This window comes from Populus euphratica, unplaced genomic scaffold, assembly GCF_000495115.2.
Source record: "Populus euphratica unplaced genomic scaffold, PopEup_1.0 scaffold179.1, whole genome shotgun sequence".
NCBI lineage: Eukaryota > Viridiplantae > Streptophyta > Magnoliopsida > Malpighiales > Salicaceae > Populus > Populus euphratica.
In genome coordinates, this window is record NW_011500059.1 from 78,475 (window position 1) to 100,013 (window position 21,539).

At 32.4% G+C, this 21,539-nt stretch overlaps 3 protein-coding genes across 5 annotated transcripts; 2 read left to right on the plus strand and 1 right to left on the minus strand.

Moving 5' to 3' along the window:
- Positions 1–2,085: 2,085 nt before the first annotated feature.
- Positions 2,086–5,760, plus strand: LOC105107985 (uncharacterized). The gene is made up of 6 exons (XM_011002110.1): positions 2,086–2,460; positions 2,941–3,033; positions 3,272–3,505; positions 4,044–4,146; positions 4,260–4,489; positions 5,073–5,760. Exons 1-6 carry the CDS (start codon positions 2,144–2,146, stop codon positions 5,290–5,292), a joined length of 1,197 nt encoding a protein of 398 aa, XP_011000412.1. The 5' UTR covers positions 2,086–2,143; the 3' UTR covers positions 5,293–5,760.
- Positions 5,761–8,834: 3,074 nt separating this feature from the next.
- On the plus strand, positions 8,835–13,181 carry LOC105107986 (dual specificity protein phosphatase 12-like). Of its 3 annotated transcripts, XR_838971.1 has the most exons (8): positions 8,835–8,935; positions 9,048–9,489; positions 10,138–10,190; positions 10,395–10,459; positions 10,573–10,651; positions 11,067–11,372; positions 12,898–12,976; positions 13,057–13,181. XR_838971.1 is itself a non-coding variant. In XM_011002112.1 (7 exons), exons 2-7 carry the CDS (start codon positions 9,080–9,082, stop codon positions 12,915–12,917), a joined length of 933 nt encoding a protein of 310 aa, XP_011000414.1. In that variant the 5' UTR covers positions 8,835–8,935; positions 9,048–9,079; the 3' UTR covers positions 12,918–13,181. The 3 variants fall into 3 exon arrangements, 2 of the variants coding, with proteins under 2 accessions (XP_011000414.1, XP_011000413.1); XM_011002112.1 differs by having other exon boundaries at positions 12,898–13,181; XM_011002111.1 differs by lacking the exons at positions 12,898–12,976; positions 13,057–13,181 and adding an exon at positions 12,234–12,801.
- Positions 13,182–16,068: 2,887 nt separating this feature from the next.
- On the minus strand, positions 16,069–21,470 carry LOC105107987 (ubiquitin-associated domain-containing protein 2-like). The gene is made up of 8 exons (XM_011002113.1): positions 21,227–21,470; positions 20,995–21,095; positions 19,925–20,065; positions 19,441–19,507; positions 18,639–18,790; positions 18,393–18,494; positions 17,368–17,490; positions 16,069–16,679 (listed from the first exon to the last, which is right to left on the minus strand). Exons 1-8 carry the CDS (start codon positions 21,249–21,251, stop codon positions 16,512–16,514), a joined length of 879 nt encoding a protein of 292 aa, XP_011000415.1. The 5' UTR covers positions 21,252–21,470; the 3' UTR covers positions 16,069–16,511.
- Between the last annotated feature and the right edge of the window lie 69 nt (positions 21,471–21,539).

The window sequence follows — 21,539 nt, forward strand, 5'->3', positions numbered from 1 at the left end:
ATATTATTGTTATAATTAATTTAATAAATTAATTTTAAAATTTTTTAACTTGATTAATTTTTTAATTTAAATTCAAAATTAAAATATACAATGATTATCTTAAAATAATCCAGTTAATTTAACATATTTAAAAATAATTCGAATAACATGTAAGAAGCATAATTTGACTTAAAAATAATAATTTAAAATGATTTTATTTTAATATTAAGAAGTTTATATATTAAATTGAACCAAATTTCATAATTTAATTTGTTAAATTTATAATTTAAGTGATAAACTCTGCAAAACAAAATAATTTATAAAAAAATATTTAAAATTAAAAAAATATTATAAAATAATTTTTTAAAAAAAGCACCTCAAAGTGAGTTGTCATCCAATTTTTTTAAAAATATATTTGGAAGTATAATTATAATTATTTTTTAAAATGTTTTTTATATTAGAATATATTAAAATAATATTTTTTTATGTTTTTAAAAGTATTTTAAGATGAGTATATTAAAACAATTTAATAAAAGTACTTTTAAGATGAGTATATTAAAACAATTTAAAATATATAAAAAATTATTTTTAATAAAAAATATAAATTTTTTCAAGAATGGTCACATCTACTTAGATAATAGAAACCGTGTCCTTTTGATCACAATCAAACAAATTAAGAAGATTAACCTCCAACATTTGAAAGAACTCAGTTTTTTATGGTGTTTGAGGGCTCATATAAACACTGAAATGTTTTAATAGATCCAGAACAAATCCAAGTCTTGGCTTCGTCGGTTAAGCGCTTTACAACTAAGAGATTGCAGGTTTAAGAGCTTACTGACATGCATATTTTTTAAATTGTGATGGATAACCTTTTATTTGTTATTTTATTTAAAAAAAAAAACAAATGATATATTGTTTATTCTTTTAATAAAAAAAATATAATAGAGCCAGGAGTGCGGACCTGGCTTGCAACGCACGTGTGGGGCAAGTATTGTGCTTGGCCCTTTGCCATTTTCTTTTTCTTTTTCCTTTTGTTTGACATTTTCTGTTTGATTTTTTTTTTTTACTTTTAAAAAATAAATTATTTTGTTTGATTTTTTTTTACTTTTAAAAAATAAATTATTAAATTTATTTACCCTTTAATTTTGACATGGTTCTTAAATACTATTATAAATTTTAATAATATTTTTTTTGCTTATTATGTATTTGATCTAAAAATAATAAGACTAATAATAAATTATTTATAAAAATTTGATTGAAATTAGTTATATATAATTAAAATATTTAAATAAATTTAAAACAAAATTTTATAAATTTATATTTTTTATATATTTCAATTAGATAAAATATAAATATACTATTTTGATTGTTTTAAAACTTGTTTAACAATCAAAATTATTTTTTCACGTAACAATGTTTAAAGCCAGGAACGTTGCGTTGACTAGAATAAATAAAAAATATATTGGTATAAAAAATTATTTCTATAAAAATAATTATTTAAAATAATTATATTTTTAAATTTAATAATAACATTAAAAAAATTTCTGAGATCTAATTTTTTAAGTTTAAAATAATCTGAGTCCTTGAGTATATCATGAGTATACAAATTAATATGCTCTAAAAACATGAGAAAATTAGATTCATCAAAGTTTAAATTGTTATGAGCATACTTTAAAAAAATAATTGAGTATTTTAATTAAATAATCACTTTGACTCGATAAAAAAAACTACTATTATTAAACTGAAATTAATCTAATAGATTAAACTAGATCTCGCCAATTCATTCCTAGCCCGAGCCAAGTGTAAAAGATAAAAAAAATATCAACTCAAAGTTGATTCAATGGACACAATGGATTAAGACGAGACTAGACTGGTTCGGTTAAAACAAAACTTGATTTGATTTTAAAAAATTATAAAATTATTTCTTTGATTTTGTTTTAAATTTTTTATTGGCTTGGACTAAATTCCTTGAGCAGGGACGACCGGGTGAGTTTAATCATTATTATATTAAGAAAAAATCACTCAATTTAACGGACCAGTAAAAAAAAAAAAAAACTCATGCTGACCTGGCAAAATCTAAAAATCTAAGGTTAGCCAATAATAACACTCTTCACACTCGGCTCTTAAATCTCGCTCTCCCTCTACCTGCAACTTCAATCTTTCAATGGCAACAATAAACAAACCCCTAAGGCCAAAACCTTTAACAAAACTCAGATCCCCATTTCTCACTTTAATACTTTGTATCTCAGCCATTGCATTATTGTGCTTGTTTTCTTCACTAATTTCCACAAATGGGTTCTCTTTTTCATCTACAAAAACCTTAAACCTTAAACCCTATAGACAGCACACAATTCATGAGAAGTACTTGTATTGGGGTAGCAGAATTGATTGTCCTGGTAAACATTGTGAGTCTTGTGAAGGTTTGGGTCATCAAGAGTCTAGCCTTAGGTGTGCTCTTGAAGAAGCTATGTTCTTGAATAGGTGTGTTTTTCTTTTTGCTATCTGTATAAAGTTATGTTTTTTTGTGTTCAAATGTCACTGGATTTGGTGTATTTTTGGTGGGTTTTTGTTGGTATTAGGTTTTATGCTCTGTTTCTATTGAATTGATTTTGGTATATTACTTGCTTAGTTATGGGGGTTCTAGGTGTTAATGACATTGAAGTTGGGTTAACTGAAATAAGCAAATTTGGATCACGTGAGACTCTTCTTAAGAAACTGTATTATGCACCTAGATTGTTTGGGATTTAGGGGCTTCAGTTGCTATAATAATAATAATAATAATTTTTCTTATTATTATTTTATTTTAATGTGTGTGGTGATTAAATGAGCCAATAATTATGATTTATTGAAACTATATTTGTTGTGGATTTTTTAGCTGTAAAGGTTAGTATGGTTAGATACTGCAGATTTGATATTGTCTGTTTTTTCACGTTTCTTGTATTGCCGTATATCTTGTTGCAGAACTTTTGTGATGCCTTCAAGGATGTGTATCAATCCAATCCACAATAAGAAGGGGATCCTTCATCAGTCTGACAAGTTGAATCCAGAGGAAAGGCAAGTTTATTGAAATTCTATTATGTGGACTGCTGTTATTGCCAGAGCTAAACTGTTGCGTCTAGTGTGTTATATCCAACATCTTGTACGGGGTGCGATAACCTTTTCTTTAGTATGCTTGCTTTTCAATTCTTATGAAAAGAAATATTTAATTGAATTAACAGGTTGCCTCCATTTTTATCAATGAATACATTTAAAAAAGTTCTATGATCTGAACTTGCTTCCTTCTAATTGGCAGGTGGGCTGAAAGCTCTTGTTCCATGGACACTTTGTATGATATGGATCTCATATCAGAAACTGTACCTGTAATCTTAGACAACTCAAAAGATTGGTTTCAGGTACTATCAACTAGTATGAGGTTGGGAGCTAGAGGAGTGGCCCATGTGGAAGGAATAAGTCGGATTGATCTCAAAGTGAACAGTCACTACTCGAACCTCTTGCTCATTAATCGAACAGCAAGCCCTCTTTCATGGTATTGAATGCATCCATACTTTTGGCTTTCTCATGTTTTTTTCCTTGGAATGTCTCAAAAGAAAAGGAGCTGTTTGAAAATTGGGTAGTGGTGATTGTGGGAAGAAAAAATGGTATTTTTGTTTCGATAATAGTTTAAGAGTAGAGTAAATAATGATAGTTCTCTTTCATTGCTTTTGAAATTTCACAATTAATATGAATATAGTTCTTGAAGCACAAAATTTGTTGACATTTTTTCTTAAGTTCTGAAACAAACTAAAATGCCTGGCTGTGATGAAAAGATTGGTTTTTCTTCAAGTGGTTTAGTGACTTGAACCATTTTAATAAGCCAATGTTGGATAGAAAGCCGACTACTCTATTTGGAGGGGAAATGAAAAGGGAAAAGGAAAAGATCCGTGACTGCTATAGCTATGGAAAAAGAAAAGGAAGAGTTTTCACTTATTATTTTCAGTGTAGCTGTTTGTCATAACATAACTTGTCTCCATGATTCATGAATCTTGCTTATTTCTTTCTAGGCCCTAATCATGATAGCCATTCAGGTTCATGGAATGCAAGGACCGAAACAACCGTAGTGCTATAATGTTGCCATATTCCTTTCTTCCTACAATGGCATCACAAAGTTTAAGGGATGCTGCGGATAAGGTCTGTAATAATTGATATTGCTAATTTCTCTTTGCTTGTTCTACACCATTTGTCTACTTGTGTTTCTTTTAAAACAGGTTTTGATTAACCTGCAATGGATCTCATGTGCACAGGTTATAGCACTTCTTGGTGATTATGATTCCATGCATGTTCGTCGAGGTGATAAAATAAAAACCAGGAAGGATGGGTTTGGTGTTTATAGGACCCTACATCCTCATCTTGACAGGGATACACGTCCAGAGTTTATACTCCACAGGATTGAAAAATGGGTTCCACCTGGACGAACTCTTTTTATTGCTTCAAATGAGAAGACACCAGGATTCTTTTCACCTCTTGCTGTCAGGTAAACCTTTTCAAACTTAAAAAAATGAGAATTGTAGTCTCTAATTCTTAGCTGGGAAGTAATGCAATTGATTTGGCCATGACAGATTATACGTACAGTTCTGAGAACTCTCAAAAAGAAATAAATTAGAGATGAGCAGAGAAAAAAATTCATGATTCTGTATCCTTTTGTTAACTTTTGTGTTTGCTAAGTACTACTTCATTGCAACTTGCTAATTTATCATGGAAAAAAAATCATCCAGAAGTAATATCTTGCATGATTAACTCAACTGGTGTGGATGCTTGGTATGGCATTTCTATTTTCTCATTGATTAAGTTGGTTGTATCTGATTGTTGAACATGGTTCTGATGCATGGCTGCAGTGAGTTTTTTTGCAGTCAATACTTACTTTTCTCTGTAATTGATGCCTCTCTCTTCATGCCTTTTAAGAGATGTCTTTGATGTTGTAGAAATCTCTGCCACCATTTCAGGCAATTGGAAGAGACTTTTGTTTCTTTAAAAAAAAAAATGCTAAATAGAATTTCGTTGTAATTTTTTTATGATGTCGAAGTTGACATTGAACTTTGGTGGCTCATATTTTGCAGATACAAATTGGTATATTCATCTAACTACAGCGGAATCCTGGATCCCGTGATTGAGAACAACTATCAATTATTTATAATTGAAAGGCTTATTCTGATGGGTGCCAAAACACGCATTAAAACATTCAAGGAAAATGATAATGATCTTAGCCTCACCGACGATCCTAAGAAGAATACCAAGTCATGGCAATTACCTGTTTATACCATGGATGGAGTAGAGTAAGGAAGTTGATAAAGCATTCATGACCATTGCACTTTCTGTTACCAATCCAGCTTGAGTTTTCTCCTTGCATGCCATTCTTGCATATATGGTCATTCTCACATGACATTATGGTATATGCCTGGATCGCTAATCATGGATGAATCTCGTAGCTTTGTTGAGGAGAATCAGCTTGATGTTGGTTGTGAGAGGGTTATTAATTTGCCAGTGTATATTGTGAGCTATGTGAGTTTTAGTACAAGGTTGTATGCGGTTTCGTATTATGTTGGTTGTTATTGTGCATAAGTTTTGTAGAGAAAAGAGGAACCCTAGCCCCTATCTTCGACCTTCTTTCCCTTGTTAAATTCACAGCTCGTCCCTGTTTCGCAACGGGCATTTCCCGAGTATCATCTGGTAGATACTTCTTGATTTATACGCAAATTTTGGACCATGTGAAAATAACTAAAATGGGAGATCAATATATTGTACTAAGTTCTTGCTCAGGTTACTCATTCATCTTAAGGTTTTGGGTTTGAGTTCATCAGCATTTTGGGAAGTCTCGTATTTTCTTTCCATGAGCTCCATTTGTGAAGTCACTGTAATCTCGATAGAGATGAGGTCAAATAGGATCGAGGAAGAAGGCAATATTCATTGTTGGTTGTGTCAGCTCACAAGTTCACCTATTTGTTGTTGTAGCAATTAAAAAAAAAACATTGCGTATCAGGGTTTCATTGTACGTACTAGCCCGAGGCTTGTTACAATTTGGTTCGGAATAGTCTAATAATCAATTTTGTTTTATGCGTATCAGGGTTTCATTGTACTGGCCCGAGGCTTGTTACAATTTGGATCGGAATAGTCTAATAATCAATTTTGTTTTTTCTTAAACAAAATCATTTGACCGCTTATTAGGGTAATTCATTTTTTTAATCATGTTTATTAGTTGTTACTAAATTAATTAGGTTTAGGTTTTTTTTACCTTTTTTTAAGCATAATAAAATGACTAAACTGTTTTTAATGCTTTTAAAAGTAAACGGTTCTTTATGGGTTTTTAGTATTTCACTTTTAAAAATAAAATAAAATAAATAAATTAACTATTTAACTTTTGTCGTAGGGTGCTATTTTTGGTGGTGGGGCAGAGTTTATGACAAGGCGATGTTGAGTATCCCAAAAAACATTTTCTTCTTCATTTTTTATAGTTAATTATTATAAAAAAAATCACTTTACTTATTATTAATTTTTTAAAATTATATTATTAAATCAACTGATTTTATTTGACCAGTTAAGTTAAAGATTCAAGTTTTGTATTTTTCTTATTTCTTTAAAAACATTAGTATCATTTAAATATTTTTTTTTACATTAAAAAACATCGATCTAGCCTACAGTACAACACGAATAATCTATCTAATATATATTTATTTTTTATGTCAAAAGAATAATATATTGTATTCTTTTCTCTTTTTATTTTTCTAAACTTTAATCATAGTTGTAAAAAGAAATTGGATTTGAGTTCATACAAACTTAAATTAATTATTTTTATTAAAATAATAGTGTTTTTTTATTCATTTAAGTATTTAAGTCAATTTATATACGAACTTTACTAATTTTATAAACCCCGAAATTAATGACTATATAAATCTTCAGTAGCTCTGAAGTTTATGAAACTCAAACCAATGATTTTTAAAAAATTAATTTAAAATATAATTAATTTAGCTATATACCCTTCAGAATTGAAATAATAATTGAGTTTCACATGATTAACAATGGAGTTTGAAAAAAATGATCAAGTTATTTGATTTAATTAAAATTAAATCCGAGTTTAGACTCTTTAGGTTTTGAAATTCCTATATCATTTGCGCCTGTAATGGAAGGGAGATGGAGGAGGCCCATGATGGTGTGTCATGTCACAATGGTGCACATCAATCATGAGCGCATCTACATCATCCCATGTTACCTCACGATCGATAATTGAAAGCCTTGAAATGGTGACAAGTGGGACAATGATGATGCACAGATTGTCACCTTATGAGAATCTGCGGGGTGAGATGCTTTTTATTAGAGCCAAACTAATAAAATAAATATTTAAATAGTATAAATATTTTTTTTATGTGCATTGCAATAATAAAATGATAAAATATTTTTTAAAAAAATTTATTGTATTTTAATATATGTTAAACAAAATTATTTTAATTATTTAATATTATTTAAATGATTTGATGAGTTTAAAAAAATTATTTATTAATATAATATTAAAAAATAAAAAAATAATCCAAGTACATCAAGTAAAATTACCAAACTTAAAAACATAGTAACCTTATAAAAAATAAAAGTAAAAAATAACAATAAAAAATTATTGCGATGAACAGTATTTTATAATTATTTGATATTTTAAAAAATATATAAGAATTGTATTTTTAAAAAGATTATATTTTGAAATTTTATTTAATATTTTTTAAAAATATATCTAAAACACGTATTGAAAAGACAAATTAATATTTTTGTTTTATTTTTGGATTTACATTCGGCGCATCTTTTGGAGACGACCCAGGAGCCATGGAAAGTCTAAATGGTGGCTTTAATCATGAGTGGCATAATTTGGCATGTGGCTTGTTGTTATTCGGTCGCATGATAGATTCGATTTTTTGATGTCCTCTTTTAACGGTTCATGCAATGGGATGCATCTTTCTTTGTACGGCATGACTACACATGATCATGTCGCTTTGCCTGTACACGCACAGCTTTTTATCTCACTCAACTACGAAAGACACGTCGTTTTCTCATGACCATTTTTAATGGGAAAAAATCAAGGCAATTCTTTCTCCTTTTCTTTTATTTTTATTATTTTTTTTAATGATAGAACACATTTATTACATTCCTTAGAAACTTCATTTCCTCATTTTCTAATTGAGTTTAAATTTTAATCTCAAAATAGTAAATAATAAAAACATTAATTAAAAATGTTACGCTTTCCCAAATATCCATCTTTAAAAAGTGTTTTCAATAATATCAACAATATTTAATATTATTTATAGAACTTTGCAATAAATATTTCACAATTGATTAAACAGCATATTGCTCAAAAATAAAATTCTAAGTCTTTAGCAGCTTCTAGAAGCTTAGTCACAAGAAAATTTGATTTGATGGGTTGCTATGATGATTCAAAATTTGATTAAATTGAAATTAATAAAAAAAACTTAATTTTTTAAAATAATATTATTTTAAACTTATTTATATTTTAAAAAATTTAAATTAACTCGAGACAATTCACTCCGCCAGCTTCCTTGTTCTTAGATCATGGCGACCACGGGTGAGGTCTTATAAATATAGGAGCATACCCCAAAAAGAAAAGAAAAGAAAATATCTGACGTGGCACACACAAGACACAAACCCCAATCAATCCCCACCACCTGTCCTGATATTCCCACGTCATTTCCCTTCAACCGAAAGTGCATGGCGGGATGCTTTTACACGAAAAAAGACAACCCTTCCATCTCCTGCCAGGTCGAAAAGCCTCGCATTCACTCGCACGTACCAAATCAGTTATTCGCACGTGCTAACCCACCTCCTATAAATTCCTGCCACAGTCTCAAATCTCGCAGCAGCCGTAGCCTAAGATAAAAATCAGCACGAAAAAGAAGATTCAATCCTTCTCCGGAATATTCCTCCTCAGGTCATCTCAAAATCCTCTCTGATTACTAATTTCTAATTAATCCAAAAGGTTATCATTTTTGGCATAATTTTTTTTATTTCTCCTTTGCTTATAATTCCATATTTTTTTGCAGGAGAAAATAAGCTTCGATTATTTTTTTTTGTGATGCCGTATCTTGTACGCGAGAATCTTTTCATCGGAAACATAAGCGACGCGGCTGAGGTTCTGCAAGATGGAAGTTCGGAAATAACGCATATTTTATCGGTCTTAAGTTCCGTGTCTATATCGTTCTTTACGGAATGGAGAAGCGGTGTGGTAATCCCGGCGAAGGAGATAAAGAAAGTTTGCGTGGGTGACGGTGAGGATGAGTGGAGGAGTTGTTTGGCGGCGAATAAGGTTTTGTATGGGTTAGAGTATGCAGGGAAGGATTTGAAACTGGTGAGAATGGCGGTGCCGATCAGGGATATGGAGAGCGAGGATTTGTTGGATTATTTGGATGTTTGTATGGATTTTATTGAGAAGAGTAGAAAAGAAGGAGCTGTTTTGGTGCATTGTTTTGCTGGCGTTTCGAGAAGGTATATGATAAATTGTTGTCATTTTTCATGATAATGATGATGATTCTCTGTATTTTTTAATGTAAATTAATGATTGTTGCCCTTAATTTTGGATTATGTTAATATTGAAATGCAATGCTACTTCTCCCGAATGATTTTCTGGAATAGTATGAACAGTGTTTGGGACACACCAGAGGAGTCCATTTCATTAGTGGTTGGGTATTATTCAGGAAACTTGTTCGAGATGGATATGGATATTTTGGGATGAAAAACATTACTCTGATTCTTGCATATAGTATGAAATGTATTTTGGATCCATCGGTGAAGTGTGCTTCATCAATGGTTGGTATTATCTGGAAAACTAGTTCGGGATGGGGAATGGATAGTTTGGGGTAAAGAACATTACCTTATTTTTGCATGTCTACTTGCTTGGGATTTGATGTGCAAATTTGTGACTTTTTTCTTGGTTAATTTAAAACGGTCATGAAGTCTGTTTTGATATTTTTCAGTTGATTGATTTATGATCCTGAAGTGGATCAAAATAAAAAAGAAGTGTTTTAGGTTATCTTCTGACCCAATTTATGAGTGTTGGGAAATTGCTCAGAAGACCTGCCCTGAATTGTCAAGCCCTAATGGTTTGGTCCCTTCTTTCGTTTGTTTTCTTTGCAGTGCAGCTATCATTACAGCGTACTTGATGAAAACTGAACAGTTGTCCCTTGAAGGTTTGAACACATCCACTTTTTATTTGGAGCATTTTGGGTCTGCTGATTGGTTAATGCTGATGGCCTTCATTGTTAGCTTTCTGAAAATCTGGTGGCTCTTTTGTCTGACAACCATAAAAATACGTGTTGTTGTTTCTTTGAATATTGAGTTATTTAATATTTCATCCTTTTCCTTGCTCATCTTTTCCCTATGTGTCCCTGCAGATGCTCTTGAATCCCTAAGGCGAAGCTGTGAGTCTGTTTGTCCCAATGATGGCTTTTTAGAACAGGTATGCAAGGGTCCTGTAAAACCTATATGATTGTTGGGATGCATTTATGGTGACTGAGACATTGGTTTCTAATGTGATTGTCATAGATCTTAATTCTTTTTCCCCCATTGCAGTTGAAAATGTTTGAGGAAATGGGGTTCAAGGTTGATCATGCTAGTACCATATACAAGCGGTTTCGCCTGAAAGTATTGGGTACATGTTCTTAGTATATTGATCCTCACTTGCTGTACCTGTAAATTATTTTTTTGTATGATAAAGCAGGTCATTAAATAGGGCTCTGCATAAGCATAATTTTCGAGGCATGACATTAGTACGTCCTTAACCTTGAGCATTTGCATGAAGTGGTTACTTCCAAAATGTGAATCTGCATATAAGAGTTGGCATAGCATAAGGGGTCATGCATTGAGCATTTGATGCTTTTCCTGCTTATCCAATTAAATTTTCATCCTTAAATTCTTCCAACTGGAACATTATTATAGATCTATCTTTCATGTCTGTTGGAAACATATTCTTTCCTGTTACAAACATACAGAATGATTAGATATGTTGAATCTGTGATTTTTTTTTTAAATTTTTTTGTGAAGGATTAATTTCCCCATGCTTCCAGGTGAGTTTTACAACCGTGGAGAGAAGATAGACAGTTCTAAATTTGGGGCAGATCCTGGTGTACCTACACAAATTTCCTCTGAGGAAGAAGCATCTCCAAATGAAGGGGAAAAGGCTATTCCTGCATACCGCTGCAAGAAATGCCGTCGAGTAGTTGCACTGCGGGAGAATGTTGTGGATCATGTTCCAGGAGAGGGCGAGACATCTTTTGCATGGGGCAAGCAGAAAAGTGGCAACCCCTTTAACAAGTCCAGTGAGTCTGAGTGTTCATCTCTTTTTGTTGAGCCTCTGAAGTGGATGACAGCAGGTATTTGCAATCTCATTTTGTAGAAATTCCAAAGTCATTGGACATTTTTAAGTTTATTCATAAAGAAGAAAACACAGAACTAATTGCAACTTCATTGGTTTACTTTGAGTTAGTATAATGGCTCACTAGTTGCTAGAGATTTCTCAAATCCTTGACTTGTTTTTTCCACCAAATGGTCAACCTCCATTCTCATATTGTGTTGCTTAGCTGTAGAAGTACTTCTCATCATCAGTTGAGATAATTTCTGGGTATAACATTATCTATTTATGAAAGCCACGTGGCTATGTCTTGAAGATGTATTGGCCTATGCAGCTATTGTGATGCACTCTTTTGGAAAAGGGCATCCTTGTATTCAGTGCATAGAGATTTCTAATGGAAACCATTAACTGATAGAAGTTGGGGAAAATTATGAACCACACAAACAACTCGGTTCCATGCGCTAAGGCCATAATGAATCAACACTTATGACATTTCAATGATGGAGGTGCTATTTTGTATCTTATAGGAGAGAAGGATTTAGGGGGAAATAACACAGTACTTTTGAAAGCATCTTGAAATATTTATCATAAGAATTATGCGTAATTTATACCTGTTATATATATATATAAAGGTGCATTGCATTTGTTGCCATCCCGTTTATATGTAAAGAGGATCCAAACAAGTGCTTTTCAATTATCCATGTTTTTCCCAAATCCGACTTGACTTTTCCATATCATCATCGTCATCTAGAACTCAATTGATCCTTATACTTGGTTTATGCCTTACCCAGGGCATGTTTTTTTAATTGGTTCATGGGTTTTAAGAATTATAATTTGTGCATACTAGCTGGAAATGATATAATAGCTCTTCCTTGTTATCCAGTTGAGGAAGGTGCATTGGAGGGAAAGTTGTCCTGTGCTCATTGCGAAGCTCGTTTGGGTTACTTCAATTGGTCAGGTATCCAATGCAGCTGTGGGAGCTGGATTACTCCAGCCTTTCAGCTACACAAAAGTCGAGTGGATGTTAGCACTGCCTAATACCTTCGAGGCAAAAGAAGATGCAAGCATATCTCTTGACTGCAGTAAAGTCCAGTTTTCTCAGAGAAATTGATACTATCTGAAGAAAGCATACCGTTTCCTCACCAGTCCGCACTTGCACAGAATGAGCAAACCCCCCAAATCGTTTTATGAAGTTTCCATGCATATTCCCACGGAGATCTATCTTTGAGGAGCTGGAGGCGCAGATTTGTAACTTGAGTGAAATAATGTCTTGTATTTATTGTATGATATGGTCATACAATTGGACCGCTTTGCTTGGTGGTTTGAGAATGTCTTTTAAAAAGAGATTTTACAAGGCTAGAAATGAATGGACAGCGAGGGCTAGGCCTCCTTATATTTCTAATTGATTTTACTACAGAGGTCAATCTATATAGCTTGTTAAATTGCTTGAATTCTTTGTTTCTTCGGCTTTTATTTAGTTCATTGGGCCGTTGGGTTGTCTATTCTCTTGCTTTTATGGGGTTATCAGTCTTTTGCTTTCATTTCAGTTCATGTGCAGCATGCCTGAAAACGGTATCAAATCCGAGCCATTGTTGAGTGAGTGATTGCAACCGACATCAGTTCCAAGTAATGTTGGCTTCTGTTCCCTTCACTTCCCACGTCATTTTAACTTGTCTTTGCGGTATAATGAACTTGCCTTGTAACAGGTAACCATGCCCTTGGCCAAGTCAGCCTCTATGCATTCTCAGCCAAAGTAAAAATTCTTTATCTATTCCTAGCAATTCAGTGAAACTACATGATATATAAGTAATTGTAATTTTTATTTTTATTTTTTTTAAAGGAAGACATACACAAGAAGAAATATAAAATAAAATCAATGATCCACAGAAAATATATAAATATCTACACTTAAGATATTTTTTTTTATCCTTATATCCATCTTTTTTTAATGAAAAAAGGGATCCCTGTAAATAATTAATAGGATGCCCTAACTGCATGAAGGATTCATTGTGCATCTAGAAGTCTATTCACCGCAACATTATAAATCATGTTACTCTTTCATAGAAAGAATCAATAGCTTGTTGTTGTGGCACAGAGGTGTTTTCTTAAGAGGTAAATAACGAGATTAATTATGGAAAATTCAGGTCAATGACCTTCAATATTATGGACAATTCAATCCCTTTACTTTCCAAATACACTGTATAAAAATTATTAATATAAATTTTTAAAAAGTTCACATGAGAGGTATATTGATTAATAAAAATATTATTGAAAAAATAGCTTATATGTCCAAGTTCAAGCAAGTAAACGGCGCACGTCACTGAGCGTCACCTCCAAATGCCCCTTTTAGGGGCGGTGGTGGAAGCCCTCAAAGTCTTCATTTTATTGGTGCCGCATGTGTGTCCAACGGTGTAATGGTTAAGAGCCCGTTTGGCTATGCATTAACGTTTGTGTTTTTTTAAAAACACAAGAAATGACTATTTATATGCAGTTGGATTATGGTTTTTTAGAAGCAGTAAAATATTGCTTTTTTACGGGAGTTTCAAACTACGATAGGCATACTGTTTAGTGAATTATACTGTGGAATTCACTTGTACTATTCATGTGTTTTTTTTTCATGTATTAATTGTTTGAACAATTTTTTTTAAAAAAATTTAGTTTAAAGTAAATTAAATTCATTCGCATGATAGATACACTGTTTAGTGAATTATACTGTTCATGTAAATAGTGTAATTCACTTGTACTATTCACGTGTTTTTTTTTCATGTGTTAATTGTTTGAACAATGTTTTTTAAAAAAATTTAGTTTAGAGTAAATTAAATTCATTCGCACTGTAATATCAATTTTATACCTGATAATATTTTATCTAATTTTATTACACGCTCACAAAATTATAAAAACTGTAATTCTTATCGGCTGAATTTTATATGTAATGAAATTATAAATAGTTTAATAGAATAATAAAAAAATATTTTATATCAAGTATTATTTATTTCATAATGTAATAGGAGTAGTTAATTCTTTTTAATTTATTTTTTCTAACTGAATTATATTTTCAACTTCATCCCTTAATATTTAATTTCAAATTATTTTCATATCAAATTTAATCTCTCTTCTTTTAATAATTATTATTTCTATTTTAAATTATTTTTATTTTATTTTTTAAAATTTTATCCTTTAATATTTTAATAATTTAAAAAAAAATTTAGCTACTTTTTAGGGTTTGTTTCCTATTTTTGTTTAGCTACTTTTTAGGGTTTGTTTCCTATAGGGTTAATTACGGGCTCATAACTGGGATAATAGGTTTTAAAAATTAACATGGGTTTATTTTATTTTTTAAAATTGATTTTTTTTTAATTTTATTATTTAATATTTGATTTATTAGGAATTGATATTTGTGTTTTTTTTTTTAAATTTTCTTTCTATGAGATTATCCTAATCTCATGAAAAAAAAATTCTTTCTATGAGATTATCCTAATCTCATGTTCATAGTCGCGAGGTTAACAAGTTCAATCAAATTTTTTTCTTAATATTTTTTAATTATTTTTTTCAGTTTCATCTTTTAATATCAAATTATTTGATAATTAAACTTTATAGTTTTATTCAATTTGCTTTTAACAAATTATTTTAATACCATGATGAGGTCATAAATGTGGTATATTAACCCGAATAGACTCAAGTTGATATTTTTTAAAATTATCAATTTATTTATTATCTTTATATTATTTGAGTTAATTGAGTTTATTATATATAATTAAGTTAATGACTCATTTTTTCAAGAACGCTTGAATTACCTTGGCATCTATTTTTACATTGAAAAATTTGGATCAACACGTGATGTAGCGCAGACCCTATCTAAGTGGCTACTAAATTATATGGAGCCACTACTAGTTACTTTTAAGTTTACGGTTTTTGGAACGGTAGTAGGTGTTATTTTTTAAATAGTTTTTATTTGAAAATATATTAAACTAATATAATTTTTTATTTTTTAAAAAAATTATTTTTTATTTCAAGATCAAAATAATCAAATAACAAAAAAAAAAAACACGATTGAACTGGACTCCCAAACACTACAAAATGAAAATCCTTAAGCTGCATACAAAGATGGAGAATAATTGGAGGCACCGATTGGAAGACAGTTTGGCTATCTGATGAACTACAATATTAACATAACGAGTCTTAAAGATCAATTTGAGAAGTCAAGTGTTGAGAATGATGGAGTGCTACTGTCAGTTGCCGTAAAGCTGATAAAGCTGATATGTTGCCGTAATCAGGTTCGATTTCTTTTATAATTCAAGTAAAAGGGATACGGAGACAACTCTTTGAAAAATAATCCTGGCTCTTCAGGATCTAGCATAGACGGGGCTGGATGTCGATCAAGAACTGAAGCAACCTAGGATAGCCAGTTTCAAACCATGGTGGCTAAGTTGTGCTGTGTTGTAGATAATCGTCGTGAATAGCCTCACTGCTTGTGAATAAACAAATAAGAAAACCAAGAAGAAAAAAGGTGTAAATTTAATTAATGAAAGACAATACGTAAATCTTTTTAATTAAAGAATAAATGGACCTCATCAGCAGGATCGACATCAGAATATGGAGTGAGCGCTGCGCAGTAGAAGAGGTGTTCCCTTTGGGTTGCCATGTATGTGCGTGTAGGTGAACAGGGGCACGGACATGAACACAGCCACATTTACACGCATCAGCACAAATACATTGGACAGAGTAGAATTGACAAGATTCACATAACTTCGTCTAAACAGCAAATGCATTCCATAGTCTAAATTTACAACTGTGTCAGCATATGAACTCCACCATTTTCATCAGATGTCCCATAAATAGGTGATCAATTGATCAGAAAGACCGCAAGTGTATGAGAAGACAACTATGTACTTAACCCCCCAATGACATGCATGTGTTCAGATACGCTGTCAACAATTGTACAGGTTCATCGTTGGTGTAAGAATTTCTAATCTCAAACGTGACACTGAATAAAATAAGCAAGAGGGAAAACACTAAAAAATGATGCCAGGAACACCTTGATGAATTCCCGGGTCTAGATCTAGTTATGAAAATAAATTCATCCGATCGATCACCCTGTCTTACTATTGATGGGTTTATCTCCCAGGTAACAGCCTGAATTCCATTTCACAGCACCGATGAATTAGTTGGACAGCGCTTCAAGAAGAATGTTTGTAGCTGTATTGATGTCATTCCTAGCCTGCACAAGTGCCTGTCTAGCTGAGCTCCCATCAAAGCCCATAGAAACCAGAGTAGCAATGGCATCCTGTGTTGGCTCTGTGGAAGGAGCCATGGGAGCAGGATAAGTTCTCTGAAACCAACGAGAAAGATCAGTTGTTATGGATAAATTAAATTAAACTAACAAAGTGACGTTGATAATATAAGCAATTGATTCACACCATAGCAGTTTCAGAGGTAAGAATTTATAGTTTCAAGTGCAAGATTCAAGAAAAGAAAAGGACAAGACAACTCCTTAAATTTGCAGTCTTGGGCCTCCCAAAAATTTTGTTAAAGAAAATTGACTTTCTATACTCAGAAATCGATCTGTTCATACAAGTCAAACTCGGGTTCCAGTCTCCAGAGGGGAGAAAAAAAGGTGAAGGAAATATAGGAAAATGATGGTAAAGGTGATAGGGGAGAAGGCTGAAGAGGGAGACAGAAGGGTGGTGGAGGTTGTTACTAGATTAGGCAATATTTTATATATTGCAATAATTTATATTGACAGGATTTTTGTGGTTGGTAGAGCAATGTTAGGGATTTATATGGTTGGTGGAGCAATGTTAGGGATTTTTGAATGATTTGATAGAGAAAATCATGCATGTAATTATAATGATTAGGCTGTGGATAATTTTAACTATTTAATTAGAGGAAAACCTCCATTGAGAGGCGATTAGGCTGTGGATAATTTTAACTAATTAATTAGAGGAAAACCTCCATTGAGAGGCATTCAAACAAAAACCAATTTCAATCTTTCTAACAGTGGTTATCGAGAGACTTGCCTCCACATGACGACCAGCATGGGATAGTGCACTTCCTGTTACATTCCTCGTAGTTGCTCCTTGTGGACTGCCCGTGGACGGCCAAGAAAGCCATGAGAAGAATGAAGCTATGAGCTCCGGGAACTGTAGCAGATAGAGTAGTAAACAATAAAGTATTAGTTTATAGCTTCGAGTCAGCTTTAGCAATTGACACTCTGAACACTTTGAATGTTTCATTAAATTTTAATTATAAGAAACAGATGAAGGGAAAAAGAGGCAGGGAATAATACTTTCTAATGATGCAAACTGACTTGTTTCCTGTAGTAAGTCAGTTACACAAGTTAAGAAGAAGAAAAGGAAACTTGATGGTCAACTAAACAAGGGAACATTGTTATTTGTAATTTTGTGAAGATAAATTGAGCACAGAAGCTGAATCATATCCTGCACATGCATGCAAACATCTCATTTCTTCACATTTTAGAACCCTAACAAGTGCTAGAGACTATCAAAGATCTTATGGTTCACGATAATCATAATTCAACTGATTTTATCACGAATAATCTCTCAAACAGGTCTGTCCAGGAATGATCAAATTACACAAAAATCAGACCTATAGAAGATCAAAACCATAACAAAACATTTTGCTCAGAAACAAGACTCGTAACACATGCAGAAAACCTGAAAATACACCACCACATGATCACACACCTGAACCAAGTCAATCTAATATTTAAACGCTGTGGATGAATTTTCCCAATCAACCTTTATAGATACAGTAAAGAAGTTTGGTTAAGTTATTGCATACACAAATAACTTCATGTCAAATAATCAGATCCAACCAACAATTTCCTATGGACTTTTCTCTACAAATCTTTGAGCATAGAGCAAAGAAGTTGAATTAAGTTGATCAGCTCCAGCTCACAACACCCAATTTCATTACAACACAAAGCAAAGACCTAAAGAATAGATACCTCACAATCTAAGCTGTCATCTATTGTTGTCAACAATTAGTTACAGAAAATAAGAGGTGAAGCCAAAAAACCTACCTTTGCCTTGCGGATGCCAAAGAGATTTAGACGATACAAGGAACCAGCAAGGATACCACATATCCCAGGCAAGATTGATCTTTTCCAGGATGATAAAAGAAGCTGCAGAACCAAAACTGATATTGGATCTCTGGTATTGGAAAGAGAAAAGAAGGGGCAGATGTGGCAGAAACTGAAACCGAAACCAAAAGGGGGGGGAAAGAAAAACACATTCACACATAGAAAAGTGCAAGTGTTCTCTTTTACCTGAACACCAGCTAGATATATGAAAGACTTATCAGAAAAGTGGTTGCTGAAGATGTGAAACCGAGTTGATACTGGAATGTCAAAGTAGAAGGGAACAAATGAAGCAAATATAAGACCATAAGGTCCTGATGTCAGAAGATTGGCTGAAGGATCTGCATATAAACAGACACAATTAATTGTTGGGCATGATTGTAATGCAGCAGAAAGAACGTTTGCTGAAAAATCACCTATAAAAGAAGCATGAAGAGCATAAATAAATGAATAAGCTCTTATTTTTGCTAGGACACAGCCAGCAGAATAAACTTGCACCCTTAGAAATAGTATATAGGACAATATGTTGAAATTTTTCTTCATATTCAAAGGATTGTAAATGATAGTATGGGGTATCTACAAGCTGGAAGATGGCACAAGGCATGCAGGCAGCACTCATTTGACTGTGTCAATAAAGTCAATATCATCCAACAAGACAGGAGTGAAGTGTGGTCCCCACAACCCATGATTAGCAACCATAAATTTGAAATCCAGCATCTTGGTCCTGGAACTTCCTAATGTGACCTCTACTGAGGTTTTTCACATCTAGGGAAAAAAAAAGAAGAGGAGAGAGAACTAATAGGCAATGTATATCACTATATTGCTCAGCAAAAAGAAAATATCATAGCAGCAAATTTACCCAATTTGTTTTTACAGTAACAATGGAGTTAACAACAACTTCCACGGGTTATATACTTGAGGTGTAAGAGATTAATGAAAAAGAGAAGCACTTTAAAAAAAACAATGCATCAAACAGGGATAGACATCATACCTTTAAGGAGTGCAACAGCAAAGACCTCAAAGAGTAATGAAACTATCACAGAGAACAAAATAAAGACCTGCAAAATTTGGGCAGACTTCAATAAACAAAAAAAATAAAAGGGAGAACAAATATGATAATGAAAGAAAACCACACACTAAAACACAATCAGATTTATATTTCTTTCCTAGGGCCAATCCTGTTGGAAAACAGAGAGCAAAAACCAAAGCATAAGTTGAGCCACAATTTTTTTTTAAAAGAAAGACAAATAAATAAATTCATTTACTGATTAAAGCAGCAGAATCTTAACAGAGACATGTTTCTCAACTTAAGAATTTTTTCATCAAAAACAAAACGGTGAGAGGTAACAGCACACAGAATTATGGAGATATGCAAAATCTCAAGTGTAGAAATATTGATAATGTCGATTTGGAACATTCGTCTCAAGTGCCAATCCAAAAGAATGCATGAGCAAATTAGGATGATAATAACTCACCAAATACTTGTTGGAACCAATCTGTCTCTCAAAGACCCTGAAGTAGTAAAGAAGATATAGCCCAAACATCATTTCTGGTGTAGATGAAAAGGCGAAAACTGACAAAATTAACTTCCAGAGACGGGGATTCCTGAAAATATCCTGCCATAAAGAAAAACAAAATTTGCAAGGTGTGCTCCATTTTTAAATTCAAGGATCACACTACACAAGAAACATCATAATATTATAATTTGACCATGGCTAACAGTCGTCTACATAATGAAGACAAGGTTAACATCCTTTTCCTCCTCCAACTCATCTTACATCTTCAACCATGGCTAACAGATACCTTCATCAAATTATAATTTGATAAGGCTAAACCATATAAAGACGGATATTTCACACTAAAATATAGAAATCCATTCATATCATCTAAAATCAAGATGTTACCCTGCATTGCTGGAAACAGATGCCTCAATCTCCCAAGTATACTTCCATGGGATATAGCTAAACAGACCCCACCTCCCCCTAGAAATAAAAAATAAAAAAATCTGCCTCAGAATCCCCAGTAAACCCATACCCAAGTCAATATTCAACTTCAGTTCACACAATCCTAACAAAGGATGTTACAAAATCATGCTACTGAGCTGATTCCTCAGAAATTTCCATCTGATAACTTTGTCATTTTCAAAAAAATCCAGTTTGTACATCCTATAATGTCCAATACCATGACTCCCAAATCAACAAAGTTCCACAAAACCATCCAACCCCACAAGATTCCCTAACCAACTACATGCTCCATCATCCCATTTTATCTATAATTCTACTGTAAACTCTCCTTCCCTCACTCTTCTATGCCCATCAGCAACCAGTTGAGTTCTAAGTTTACCTTATAAGTCATAAAATTATAACTTTTAAGAAAGAAATCATTAAAACAAGGATAATTAACATCTAAACTAAAAAGGAAAACTATTAATATTTTTGTGAAACAAAATATAAATTCTGACTCTAATTTCAATCAATCTACCACTATTGTAAAAAAAAGAAAAAAAAAACCACGTAAGAAAAACAGTAAAGCCAATAGAACGAACCTGATACGATAGTCCAAGCTTGTTAGGGCCACCTTTGATCCTCAAGAAAATGGAAAAAATTGCACTTGCAATAACAAATGTTTTCGTAACAGGCGCATTGTCTATATATCACCAAACCCACAAAAAATAAAAATAAGAATCATAAAATTTAGATGTATATCAATATCAACAACATCAATCAATGAAAATGAAGGGGGAAAAAGAAAGGAAGGGGGTTAATTGGTCGACGCACTGAAACCAGAGGGGCCGCCGTTCATCTTTCTGGGTCAAAGGAGGCGCTACCAAGCGACGGCGACGACGAACTTTCTACTAATTTCTACGTTGTTGTTGATGTGGGTATTGGATTTGGTTAAAAGTTGACAAAAAATTCAGTTTTAAGAAGAGGTCGCTGGTAGATGGGAAATTGAGATGGAATGGAATGTGATTGATTAATTTTCTTTATTTATTTTTCTATTTTGGGGCAAAGGTTTATATATATATATATAAAACATGCTAGACTCTTGTAACTTTTTTTTTTTAAAAAAAAAAAAGTATTGAAAAAGTCT

Bases quoted from the DNA above. Each gene is read 5' to 3' on its own strand.
- LOC105107985 (XM_011002110.1), top strand. From the start codon at position 2,144: ATGGCAACAATAAACAAACCCCTAAGGCCAAAACCTTTAACAAAACTC. The intron at 2,461-2,940 runs GTGTGTTTTTCT...ATCTTGTTGCAG, and splicing joins GAAGCTATGTTCTTGAATAG to AACTTTTGTGATGCCTTCAA. The intron at 4,147-4,259 runs GTCTGTAATAAT...TCATGTGCACAG, and splicing joins TAAGGGATGCTGCGGATAAG to GTTATAGCACTTCTTGGTGA.
- LOC105107986 (XM_011002111.1), top strand. From the start codon at position 9,080: ATGCCGTATCTTGTACGCGAGAATCTTTTCATCGGAAACATAAGCGAC. The intron at 10,191-10,394 runs GTTTGAACACAT...GTGTCCCTGCAG, and splicing joins TGAACAGTTGTCCCTTGAAG to ATGCTCTTGAATCCCTAAGG. The intron at 10,652-11,066 runs GTACATGTTCTT...CCATGCTTCCAG, and splicing joins GTTTCGCCTGAAAGTATTGG to GTGAGTTTTACAACCGTGGA.
- LOC105107987 (XM_011002113.1), bottom strand. From the start codon at position 21,251: ATGAACGGCGGCCCCTCTGGTTTCA. The intron at 21,096-21,226 runs GTGCGTCGACCA...GGTGATATATAG, and splicing joins CGGCGGCCCCTCTGGTTTCA to ACAATGCGCCTGTTACGAAA. The intron at 18,495-18,638 runs GTAAAAGAGAAC...TTGGTTCTGCAG, and splicing joins TATATCTAGCTGGTGTTCAG to CTTCTTTTATCATCCTGGAA.